The 12,223-nt window shown below is 37.1% G+C and overlaps 1 protein-coding gene across 1 annotated transcript; it reads left to right on the forward strand.

Annotated features, from left to right (window-relative positions):
* The first annotated feature begins 3,843 nt into the window (after positions 1 to 3,843).
* LOC121395356 (ubiquitin carboxyl-terminal hydrolase 42-like) lies at positions 3,844 to 5,954 on the forward strand. Its single transcript, XM_041568695.1, has 5 exons — positions 3,844 to 4,065; positions 4,155 to 4,234; positions 4,771 to 4,882; positions 5,224 to 5,364; positions 5,736 to 5,954. Exons 1-5 carry the CDS (start codon positions 3,976 to 3,978, stop codon positions 5,865 to 5,867), a joined length of 555 nt encoding a protein of 184 aa, XP_041424629.1. The 5' UTR covers positions 3,844 to 3,975; the 3' UTR covers positions 5,868 to 5,954.
* Positions 5,955 to 12,223: the final 6,269 nt, after the last annotated feature.

Genomic DNA, 12,223 nt, shown 5'->3' on the forward strand with positions numbered 1-12,223 from the left:
ATAATGTTTAATAGTCTTGCTAAGCGACTGTAAGAAGACATTTGGCCTATTTAAGTTTATATATTTTATTTAGCAGCAGCTAAGATTATCTGTCACTTTTATGATTTATCACATTTAAAATGGGACAACGTGGATTTCTTATACAAGTGTATAACCCAGTGGACACACAGTAATTTGGATAATGTCCATCATAAATTAATTGTTTTGATGACAATCTCTTTGATTATATTATTTGGGAATCATGTAATTTATTATAATTTGTGTGATAATGCTCCATGAAAACAGACATTATGACATCACAGGGTAGGGAGACTAAACCAATGATGTCATAATGCTGTTTCCATGACTACCAAGTGCAGGAAACCTAAACAAATGATGTCATAATGCTATTTCCATGACTACCAAGTGCAGGAAACATAAACAAATGATGTCATAATGCTGTTTCCATGACTAAAAAGGGCGGGAAACTAAACCAATGATGTCACAATGCTGTTTACCAGCTGCTGTTGGAGATTCACTGGCTTAACTCACTTGCTTTTTTCTTTCGTTACAGGAGGAGTGTAGGAGTAACGAGAGGAGAAAGTTATTTTATTTTCAGAAAATTCCTTTTTTTTTCGAAGACTAATTTAACAGGTAAATTGAGGGACTTTTAATAGAGGGTAGAAAGAATTACTTTGCTTAAATATTTAACTTTAAAAAGAGATATTAGTATTTTTTTTTACAGGACTGATATATCATGGAAAGCAATAGCTAGATAGGTAGATAGATAGAAGATATAGATAGATTCATATGTGTCCATGAAAATAGATCAAATACATTGTAATACTACAGAATAAGGCCACTAAGGGGCAGATTTATTATTTGGTGTAAAAAATGGAAACATAATTTGACACACACATTACAAATATTTTACACAGCTTTTCTTCCGGCAACTTCTGTCGAACTTACTTACAAAGACCTAAAGCAGTGTAAAATAACAACGTTAAATCTGGCACAGTGTAAAATGAGACACATCTTGATAAAGTCTCCATTTACTTTACACAGCTTTTTACACCTTTTTATTAGTAAATTGCATTTTAAACAGTATTAATAGCCCCTAAATGTGTGATGTCACAATGATCTTGTTTTGTTTCCATAACAACCCAGCTGTTGTTGGAGACAGGTTGGTTTAGCTTATTCACTTTTTTCCTCTTGAATTGAAGGAGGAGTGTAGGAGACACAAAAGGAAAAAAACGTTATATATTCAATATAGAAAACTATATTAAAAACAAAAGGTAAATTGGGGGAAAAAATACACCTTTGAGGACTGAGATATTGACCACTGTTTTTATGGATACTTCACTATATTTTGTTTGTATTAAAACCTCTGTTTAAAACTATTGTTCATTCACAATCCAGCTCAAAGTAAATGCAGGTATGGGATCAGTTATCCGGAAACCCATTATCCAGAAAGCAAATTATGGAATGGTCGTATCCCATAGATTCCATTTTATCCAAATAATCCAAATGATGATTTCCTTTTTCTCTGTAATAATAACATAGTAACTTTTACTTGATCCAAACAAAGATATAATTAATCCTTATTGGAAGCAAACCCAACCTATTGGGTTTATTTAATGTTTATATGATTTTCTAGTAGATTTAGGTATGGAGATCCATTATCCGGAAAACCCCAAGTCTGGATAACACATCCCATTCTGTACTGCTAAGGATCCAATGCCATTCAGATCATTTGTGCATTACCTTAAGATATCAATGTTTATACCTACAGCAGACTGGAAAACCTACTGTGAAAATGAAAATTCTGTGTGTTTCTGCTAAACTTGTCATTCTCTCTTTATTTTTAGATATTTACCATGAGTAAGATCGATTCACCAAATAATCTTTTTCCAAATGGAAATATCATTCTGACGTGGAATGAAACGTCGCCCATTGGAGCAGGTCTACAAAACCTGGGCAATACATGTTACATGAATTCAGTACTGCAGTGCTTAACTTATACACCGCCACTGGCCAATTATTTGCTTTCCCTTGAGCATTCTCAGACATGTAAGTATGGAAGTATCTCTGCTTTCTCCCAAATTATCAGATACATTTAAAGAAATGAGCACAGCTTTCTTACATTTCGGTTCTATTTTTTTTCTTTTCAGGTTCCCAAGGGCGGTTCTGCATGATGTGTTTAATGCAGAACCATATCACTAAGGTTATGGATAAACCTGAAGAAGGATATATTGTGCCAGTTGAAATCTACTACAACCTATGCAGTGAGTATACATCCGTGTCAACACTTTTAGGGGCAGATTTATCATTATATGAGTTTAGAAAAAACAAATTTTTTTTTAAAAAAAAGCTAAAAAAAACACTCACCCATTTTCTATTAATTCCTATTTTTATGACCATATTTATCTAATGGTGAGTTGGAACTTTCACCCATTGATAAATACAATGCTAAAAATCCCATAGGAATGACTAGAATGTAGGTTAGTTTTTATTTATTAAGCTCTAAGCTCACATTTTTATCAATTTGCCCCATAGGAACAAACCATACACACCTGGAGCCCTATTTATTAAAGGTTGATATTTAGTTTAGGTTTTTTAAACCACAACTAAACTTGTTTTCTCTAAAACCAAGAAATCCATGACATTTATTAAAAAATCCGAACTGAAAAAGCACAAATGGGAAAAGTCTTGAAAATGGCTACTTTGTTGTGCACAAAGGACAGTTTCAAAAATACCCAAAACCCTCTAAAACCTGGAATCAAAGAAGCATCTTCATCAGTTGTGTAAGAGACATCTGCCATTGACTTTTACATGACATAAATCGGCCCCTTAGCAACAAACATTTCATTCATAATGCTATGAATGCTATGAAAAGGGCTCCATCTAAAACACATTATTACTATCAAATAAATATTATTAAATAAATATATATTTTCAAATATAAAGATATTTATTACAAAACACCAAATCTGACTCTTTTTTTCATGTCTTATTAGATATTGCTAGTCACTTCATCGAGGGACAACAAGAAGACGCCCATGAGTTCCTTCGCTATACTATCAATGCACTGCAACAGGCTTGTCTGAGCGACAGGTAAGGGCAGTTAAAAGAAACTGCAAAAACAGATCAATAATATAAGCCATCCCTGTATGTTAGCTATTGTCTAATATATTTTTTTCTCTTTTAGCCAATATGCAAGGACAACTTTAATTTCTACGGTGTTTCAGGGATGCCTACGTTCAAGAGGTAAGCTTTGAAAAGATTTATAAAATATAATACTGATATGGGACCAGTTATCCAGAATTCTCGGGACCTGGGTTTTTCTAATTAACTGATCTTTCCATAATTTGGATCTTCATTCCTTATGTCTACTAGAAGATCATGTAAACATTAAATAAACCCAATAGGCTGGTTTTGCTTCCAATAAGGATTAATTATATCTTAGTTGGGATCAACTGTTTTATTATTACAGAGAAAAAGGGAATAATTTTTAATAAATTGCATTATATGGATAAAATGAAGTCTATGGGAGATGGCCTTCCCGTAATTCAGAGCTTGCTGGATAATGGGTTTTCAGATAATGGATCCCATACCTGTACTATTTGTTTCCACCCATCAGAACATAAGCGATTTCAAAAATAACATATACGTTGGGGCACAGTGTCTCATTGAAACCCATTGTTCTATCATAAAAGAATAATGCTCCTAGGAAAGAGAAAAGGGGGTTACAGTCATGTTCCCCATAATAAGCATACAACCCCATGGTACAGAGAAATCTGTCAGGTTCATTATATGACCCCCCCCCCCAAATCCATGTGGGTAATAGAAAGGGGTTATGTGAGCAAATTCTCCATTGTAGTAATTGTGGGTTTCAATTCAAATTCTTTGCCATTTTCAGTATGTTTTATTTTTATCTTCATTGAATGTAGTTTAGAAGGAGAACATTTGAGTCCTTTGATATGTTTTGCTTATATAATGTTTTTTTGTCTTGCAGTGACGTGTCTGAACTGTACCGAGGCATCTGACACCTATGATCAGTTTATGGACATACAGCTGGATATTAGGGTACATCAATTTTCCAGATACAATTATATTTATTTGTTATATATTATAGCTTGCATAAGAAGCTAATGTTCTCTTTTTTTTAATATTAGATGTCAAACAGCATTAACCAAGCCCTGTGTCAATATGTACAGCCAGAGCAATTAGGAGAATGCAGCTACCGTTGCAGCAAGTAAGTTCCTTTTTCTTATCTGGGTTTGTTTTTCTTTGCAGTTATTAAAGGGGTTGTTCACCAATCAATTAACTTTTGCTATGATGTATAGAGTTTTATTCTGAGATACTTTGCAATTGGTTTTCTTTTTTTTTGTGGTTTTTGAGTTATTTAGCAGCTCTCTAAACCAATGACCAGTTAATTGACTCATATACCTTAAGTATTCGCCTACCCTCTAGTTACTTTTCTCATTAAAAATACTAAACATTACATGTACAACATGTACACTATTTGGGTATATTGTGAATTTATAATCAAGAGTCCACTTAGTAGCTCAGCTTAAAACTAACATAAAAGCCAATATATAAAAATGAAAATCGTAATATGAAGCCAAAGTCGTGGTTTCAAAAGCTCTAAACCCACAAAAATGAGACTGTTGATAAACAGGCCCCTTAGAGTAGGTCAGGGTATAAAAAAAGTAAATGTTCATTTTCATTTTGTTTAATGGCTACGAAGGTTGGTGCTAATCAGACATTGTGCTTGTTGTATCTTTCTAGGTGTCATCAAATGGTTACGGCATTAAAAACAGTTACTGTTCACCAACCATCCAATGTGCTAACCCTGTGCCTAAACAGGTTCGACATTTTCAGCAATAGGAAGATTAAAAAGGTAAGTACTAGGATGTGATGTAAAGTTCTGCCAGTATATGTCCTCTACATGCACATAGTTACCTAGTTATTCACATGTAAATAATCTATGGGCCTAGAATATATAATTAATATGAATTTATGTTGTTATGTTATAATTACCTATTTGGGCTACAAAAATTGTAAGAGTTTGTGAGTTAAATTCAAATAAATTATTGTTATTTGTTGGAATTCTTAGAAGGGCTGGATTTAGTTCATATGGGCATGAGATAGATTTTATAAACGGGCAAATATAGAATGATTTTATCAACAGTTAAGCAACATATGAATAATTCTCTCTTATTCCCAATTCATTATGCACAGAGTGTAGCGTATCCGGAATGTCTTGATCTCCGGTGTTACACCTCAGAGCCAAATGGAACACCAATTCTTTACAATTTGTATGCCGTTCTTGTCCACGCTGGAACAACCTGCAATAGTGGACATTATTTCTGCTATGTGAAGGTAAGAAACCAGATTCATAGTGATCTTGTCTGGGAAACAATTAAGGGATGTATTTTGCATAAAAATATTTTTACATATGATCCCTGTTAGAACTATTCTAAGATATCTGATTTGTATTTGCACTGTATTAGAAATACCTAGCTTATGGCTCCATCTCATCAGATTAGTTTCCAAATCACTGGGTAGAATATGAAAAATGTCCAATAGCCACATAATATTGTCACTAAATTCCCATTTCCCTTTCCTTCCCACTAACTAATATTTATGCCAGGAGTGAATATTGCTAAAAACCAACATTTCTGTAATTGTCACTTGTTTTCCAACTGTATTTTTTGTGTCCGGTCTAAATAATTTGCCTTGATCTGTTGCAGGGCCCCAATGGAAACTGGTACAAAATGAACGACAATTCTGTGACATCTGTAGACATCAAGATAGTGTTGAAGCAGGAGGCCTACCTGCTGTTCTATATCAGGTATGTGCTCTTTACCCTGAGTTTTCTCTAAAAAAGGCAACTGTTGTGTCAACCCTCATCTTGGCAAGTTGTTTGTGTTTTCAAAGCAATACTGCATCTTCCCATTGGGTGATATTAACATTTGTTAAATAAGGAAAGTTGTAAATTTGGTAAAATATGGACTGAACCATTGATTTTATCATTCTTTCTTGTTTTAAAGAACCCCGGATGACCAGACATGCACAGTATCATCTTCTTTAAAAACATCTACAGTTGAACAGTCAAGCACTAGCAAGCAATGTGGCTTTTTATCTACAGCGGATTCTGAAAAGCCAATCACTACCAAGCAACATGGCATTTCATCTACAGCTGATTCTGAACAGTCAAGCACTAGCCAGCAATGTGGCATTTCATCTACAGCTGATTCTAAACAGCCAATCACTAGCAAGCAAAGTGGCTTTTTATCTACAGCTGATTCTGAACAGCCAATCACTAGCAAGCAACATGGCATTTCATCTACAGCTGATTCTGAACAGCCAATCACTAGCAGGAAACGTGGCTTTTTATCTACAGCTGATTCTGAACAGCCAATCACTAGCAAGAAACGTGGCTTTTTATCTACAGCTGATTCTGAACAGCCAAGCACTAAGAAGCAACGTGGCATTTCATCTACAGCTGATTCTGAACAGCCAAGCACTGGCAAGCAACGTGGCTTTGCAATAACTTCCATGTTAAAGGTAATCCTGTGGATTTAGGGTTTTCTTAAAAATGCTATAAGGTGATTAGTTCAAAGAAATTATAGTGTAGATACAGGTACTTGGGCAACATTCAGGCTGTTATGAATGTTATTATATATAAATGATGGTCTTTAGGACATATCCCTTTTTTTAATCTTAACTACTAATTTTGTATACATGTTACTAATACTAATTATTTCTGTAATAGAACATTGTAAAGAAAATAGATGAGAAAAGAAAGAATATTATGAAGAGATTTTCAAAAGAGGAAAGTGGACAAAAAGGCCGTAAAAGGCCACGGTCAGATATTTTGGACACCGGAGAAACATCCGTTGAACCTGAAGTTCCCAAAAAGAGGTTTGCAAAAGAGGATAGTAGAGAGAGAAACCTCGAAATGCCACTGTGTGATATTTTGGAAGCCAGGGAAACATATATTATACCCACAGAAGATCCAGTTTCCCAAAAGAACATTCCAAAAGTAGAAAGTACAAGAAAAGTCTGTAAAAGGCCACGGTCTGATATTTTGGACAACCTGCCAGATGACAAAAGATTTAAACCAGACAGAGCTGTTTAATAGAAGGTAATGTTTACAAAGTATTTCTGATTAGCAAATGTATTGCCATCTACAGTATAAAATGCATCTAAACATATTCAGTCTGTTGTGGTCGCTGCTAAATATTTTACCAACAAATCATATTTTAATCATTGCAGACCCCAATAATGATAGATGGGATAGGAGACAATAAAATGACGCCAAAGACCTCAGAAGCCAAAAGACTGTTACCAGAGGTACAGGTAATGTCTTTATCTTATATATTAGGTATAATACATGTAGTGCTTTGACATTTTGAAGTTCGGAATGAGATGACGTTTCAAGAATGTCTTTTATTATTGTAGATCTCAGAAACCACTGACAAGAGACATAAGAATTCAGAGCCAAAAAGTTCCAAAGGGGTAATTAAAGAGAAGTGTCTTAAAAGACCACTTCCTGAAGAAGAAGAAGAAGAAGAAACAAAAAGAAGAAAATGGAGATGAGCCAAAGAAGAAAAAATTTAGAAATGTATCACAGCAGCAATGAAAAGAACTAAGAAATCTAAGTGCCCAATTTGTTTAAATAAAAAAAAAAGTTTCTATACTTTGATGAGATATGGAACTTAGCTTTAATTGTCTGTAGGGACCCATAGGGTTAATGTGCCCCTACACTTCCTGATCTCCGTAGTTGCTGGGCAGATGCCCATGTAGCTAGTTGTAATGTGCATTTCCCAGTTATTGGCCAAGAAGTGCTGTGACCACTTCCTGTCACACTTTGGTATAGTGAGTGAGAAGGAGTGGATCTTCCTCTTTGGCTTCTGGTTGCTGACCCAGCTGGATGTTTCCAGGGAGTCTGGGTAAAACAAGGCCCAGTAAAGCCATTCTCTCCTAAAGGGATCAGTACCTCAAAAGAGTAAAGTCGGTGAGCAGAGACCCTGTGAAAGAGGCCAGCTAGAGATAGGATACTAACTTTTATAGTACTCTCTAGGAGAGTAAGATAGGTAGGCAAAGTAGCAAGAGCAGTTTGGCTCCAACTAGAAGGGATAGCAAGGAAGTAGCTCTCCCCTCAAGACTGGCCTAATAGGGAATTAGGGCTAATGAATTCCCTGATCCAATGTGTGGGATCCAGGTCACGGTGCTGAGATACTGAGGGTGTAGCTATCCAGGTGTTACACTATCACCTCAGGGAGTTCCGCTGTGCTGTCTCTGAGAGACATGTTGTAGTCATGTTGTGATTATCTGCTTGGGCCTCTGTGGATTGTAAGTACAAAACCTGTGGATCATTTGTCTTACACAGATAAAGTGTTCAATTGTTGTTGCAAGAACCTCCTGGAAGCCTTGTATTTTGTCTTTCATGCACAGTAGCATATGGGAGTTGTAGTTGCACTACACCATACCTTCATTTCTTCCATTTGGCGAAGGCCTAGCCTAGTGTGTTAGAGTCAAATGTAACACATGCTCTATTCCTATAGCTGGACATTAACCCTTTTGTGGTTAAATTGATGGATGTTATGAATAATCCATAGAGATGATGTAAATACTTTTGCTGCCTTATCTTTTGAAACTGGAACTGCACCTGGATACAGTAGAACAAGAAGTATGGAGTAAGGAGAGCAGCCAATAACCAGGAAGTTCAAGGTTTGACTCTTGGAAGAGTCTTACATCAAGGAGGTGGGAGATACTTCTGTGCCAAGTCAATTGTGGATATGTCGACTAACAGCCTAAAAGGTTATAGAACTTGGATGCAAAGAACAAGACTGATGTGGTCAGTCTTCCAGTAAACCAGGCTGTTAATGAATAAGAACTGTGAGCTGCTGTTAAATTGTTGTGCCCACTGTTGGACTGAGCTGGTGGGACACCAAAGAAAAAAAACTGGTGGGGGTGTGTGGGCTCCTGCTGTGGTGGGCCTGGACCCCCTCAGTCTGACTTTGGTTGTGTTACAAGAATCTTCTCTCTTCAAAAAACCTCAGTTGTGAATAACACAGACAGATTTCTGTTTAAAGTTACCTGGATGTCACTGTCCTTTACTGTGTGAAGTTGTGACCCAGGCAGTGAATTCTCACAGTGCCACAAACTCTAGAATGCAAAGGGTCTATGTTGTGTTTGAAGTTTATGCCTAATAAATATTTAAATAAATAAATTCTATTTTCTGTTTTACAGTCTTATTTGTAACATTTACTATTTTAAGGTAATTAACAGTGATGTGGAATATATATATATAATACACAAAAGCCATGAATATCCTGTAAAATATATCCTTATAAACGGTGAGTTCTGATGTCATCAGTTATAAACGGTGAGTTCTGATGTCATTTCTGTCACATGACTCATTGAAATTTGTGTATTATAATAAATAAAGTACCCCCAGTTGTAAAATATGAGGATATTAGAAGTTACCTCGGAGTTCCGTGACCTGTATAAAAACACTCGGCCTTCGGCCTCGTGTTTTTATATGGTCATGAAACTCCTCTGTAACTTATAATATCCCTATATTTTACAAAAGGGGGTACTTTATTCACTATATATATATGCAAATGTATTGTACAGAATGCATTGTACAGTACTATCATTTTTACTATATTATATAGTGAATAATGTACCTGTTATAAAATATAAGGATACTCATATTCATGGAGTTCCATGACCATATAGTTTTTAGACAAGTCAACTCTGAGATGACTGCTAATATCAGTGAGTCATGTGACAGAAATGACATCACTGTGCACGGATTATAACTGATGTCAAGTGTCAGATAAAAGCAGAGCATGGAAGGGGACAGGCATGCTGCCTCGGAAACTTCTGATTGGACTGTTATTCCAACTTTAGTAGTTTCCTTTAAAACTTTGAGGGATTTAGAATTTTCTTTTATTGTGAAAAATTTTGTTTTTGGGTTTATGTCCCCTTTAATTGAGTCTGCCCCTATCTCTTGTACATTCCAATCCCACAGTTTTCTAGTGACAGTTGCCTAAAGGTGGCCATACACGGATAGATCCGCTCGTTTGGCGATGTCGCCAAACGAGCGGATCTCCCTCCGATATGCCCACCTTGAGGTGGGCAATATCGGGCTGATCCGATCGTGGGCCCTAGGGCCCAACGATCGGATCCTAGCGTTCGCCAAACGGGCGGTCGGATCGCGGGACCGCATCAACGAACAGATGCGGCCGCGATCCGACGGGATTTTTAACCCCATCCGATCGAGATCTGGCCGACTTTCGGCCAGATCTCGATCGGGGAAGCCCGTCGGGGGCCCCCATACACGGGCCAATAAGCTGCCGACTTGGTCTGTCGGCAGCTTTTATCGGCCCGTGTATGGCCACCTTAACAAGTAAGTGCACCTACTCTAGGAGGCAACATCCATGCAAGAGGACAGTGGTCCCCCAGCTCATTGAGATACAAATCACCATTGCCATTGCTCTCATGCTGGCTGCCCAAGGCCTTCCTTATGACCTTCTACAGCCCTAGTGGTATCATCCTGTCAGGAATCCATTAGGGACTGTGGCCTATGAACCCAGAGTCATCAATGGCAGACAACCATATGGTCGATCTACAGTGGTCACGGCCCACAGTTCAGAGTGGAGCCAGTACCTGTTTTAAAGGGGTTGTTAACCTTTAGATTAACTTTAAGTATGATGTAGACATTGTTATTCTAAGACAGTTGCTCTTTGTTTCTCCAGTTTCTGTCAGCAGCTGGTTGTTAGGGTCTTATTTACCCTAGCAACCAGGCAGTGATACGAATAAGAGATGAAAAACAATATGTTATCCAGAATGCTTGGGACCTGGGGTTTTACAGATAACGGATCTTTCTGTAATTTGGATCTTCATTAGTGCCGGGCGAATTTATTCACTAGGCGCAAATTTGTGGCGAACTTTGCCGTTTCGCCGGCGGCGAATAAATTAGTGAATTTGCGCCGAAATTCATCGGCGTTGGAAAAAACGGTTTTGACAAAGTTTTTTTGCCGGCGCCCATTTTGATGTGGGCAAATTGTGGCTAAATCACTGTTTCGTGAATTTTTCGCCGGTTTTGCAAATTTCACAGGAAATTCGTGGCGAAACTGAACAAATTCGCCCAGCACTAATCTTCATACCTTATGTCTACTAGAAAATAACTTAAATATTAAATAAACCCAATAGGCTGGCTTTGCTTCCAATAAGGATTCATTATATCTTAGTTTGGTTGAAGTACAAGGCACTTTTTCAGGGGTCCCAACCTTTTTCACCCGTGAGCAACATTCAGATGTAAAGAGAGTTGGGGAGCAACACAAGCATTAAAATTTTCCTGGGTAGTGCCAAATAAGGGCAATGATTGGCTATTGGTAGCGCCTATGTGGACTGGCAGGAGGCTCTGTTTGGCAGCACATCTGGTTTTTATACAACCAAAACTTGCCTCCAAGCCTGGAATTCAAACATAAGTACCTGCTTTGAGACCACTGGGAGCAACATCCAAGGGATTGGAAAGCAACATGTTGCTCATGAGCTACAGGCTGGGGATCACGGCACTATTTTATTACAATAGAGAAAAAGGAAATCATTTTAAAAATTTGGATTATTTGGATAAAATAGAGTCTATGGGAGATGGCCTTCCATAATTCGGATCTTTGTGGGTAACGGGTTTCCATATAACGAATCCCATTCCTGTAATAATAGGACTGTAGCATCTCAGAGCAATAGTTTTTGGCTGCCAGGGTCAGTGTCTGGCATTCGAAAGCTTGAAAGAGTCAGAAGAGGAAAGCAAATAATTAAAAAAAAAAAAAAACTATATAAAATAAATAATGAAAAGTAACTGCAGCACTGCAAGGAATATGGCATTCTGTTGCATATTTAAATTTAACCTAAAGGAGAACCACCCCTTTAACCAGTTTTCCCATAGGACACAGCAGTGTGACTCTAAATTAAAGGAATTGTTCAGTATAAAAATAAAAACAGGGTACATAAATAGGCTGTGCAAAATAAAAAATGTTTCTAATATAGTCAGAAATGTAATGTATAAAGGCTGGAGTGACCCGATGTTTAACATAATAGCCACAACACTACATCCTGTTTTTCAGCTCTTGCTTTCCACTGATTGGTTACCAGGCATTAACCAATCAATGACTTGATGGGGGCCACATAGGTCATATCTGTTGCTTTTGAATCTGAGCTG

The sequence above is a fragment of the Xenopus laevis genome, chromosome 7L (assembly GCF_017654675.1).
Source record: "Xenopus laevis strain J_2021 chromosome 7L, Xenopus_laevis_v10.1, whole genome shotgun sequence".
Classification (NCBI taxonomy): domain Eukaryota; kingdom Metazoa; phylum Chordata; class Amphibia; order Anura; family Pipidae; genus Xenopus; species Xenopus laevis.

Bases quoted from the DNA above. Each gene is read 5' to 3' on its own strand.
- LOC121395356 (XM_041568695.1), top strand. From the start codon at position 3,976: ATGTTTTTTTGTCTTGCAGTGACGTGTCTGAACTGTACCGAGGCATCT. The intron at 4,066-4,154 runs GTACATCAATTT...TTTTAATATTAG, and splicing joins ACATACAGCTGGATATTAGG to ATGTCAAACAGCATTAACCA. The intron at 4,235-4,770 runs GTAAGTTCCTTT...GTATCTTTCTAG, and splicing joins TGCAGCTACCGTTGCAGCAA to GTGTCATCAAATGGTTACGG.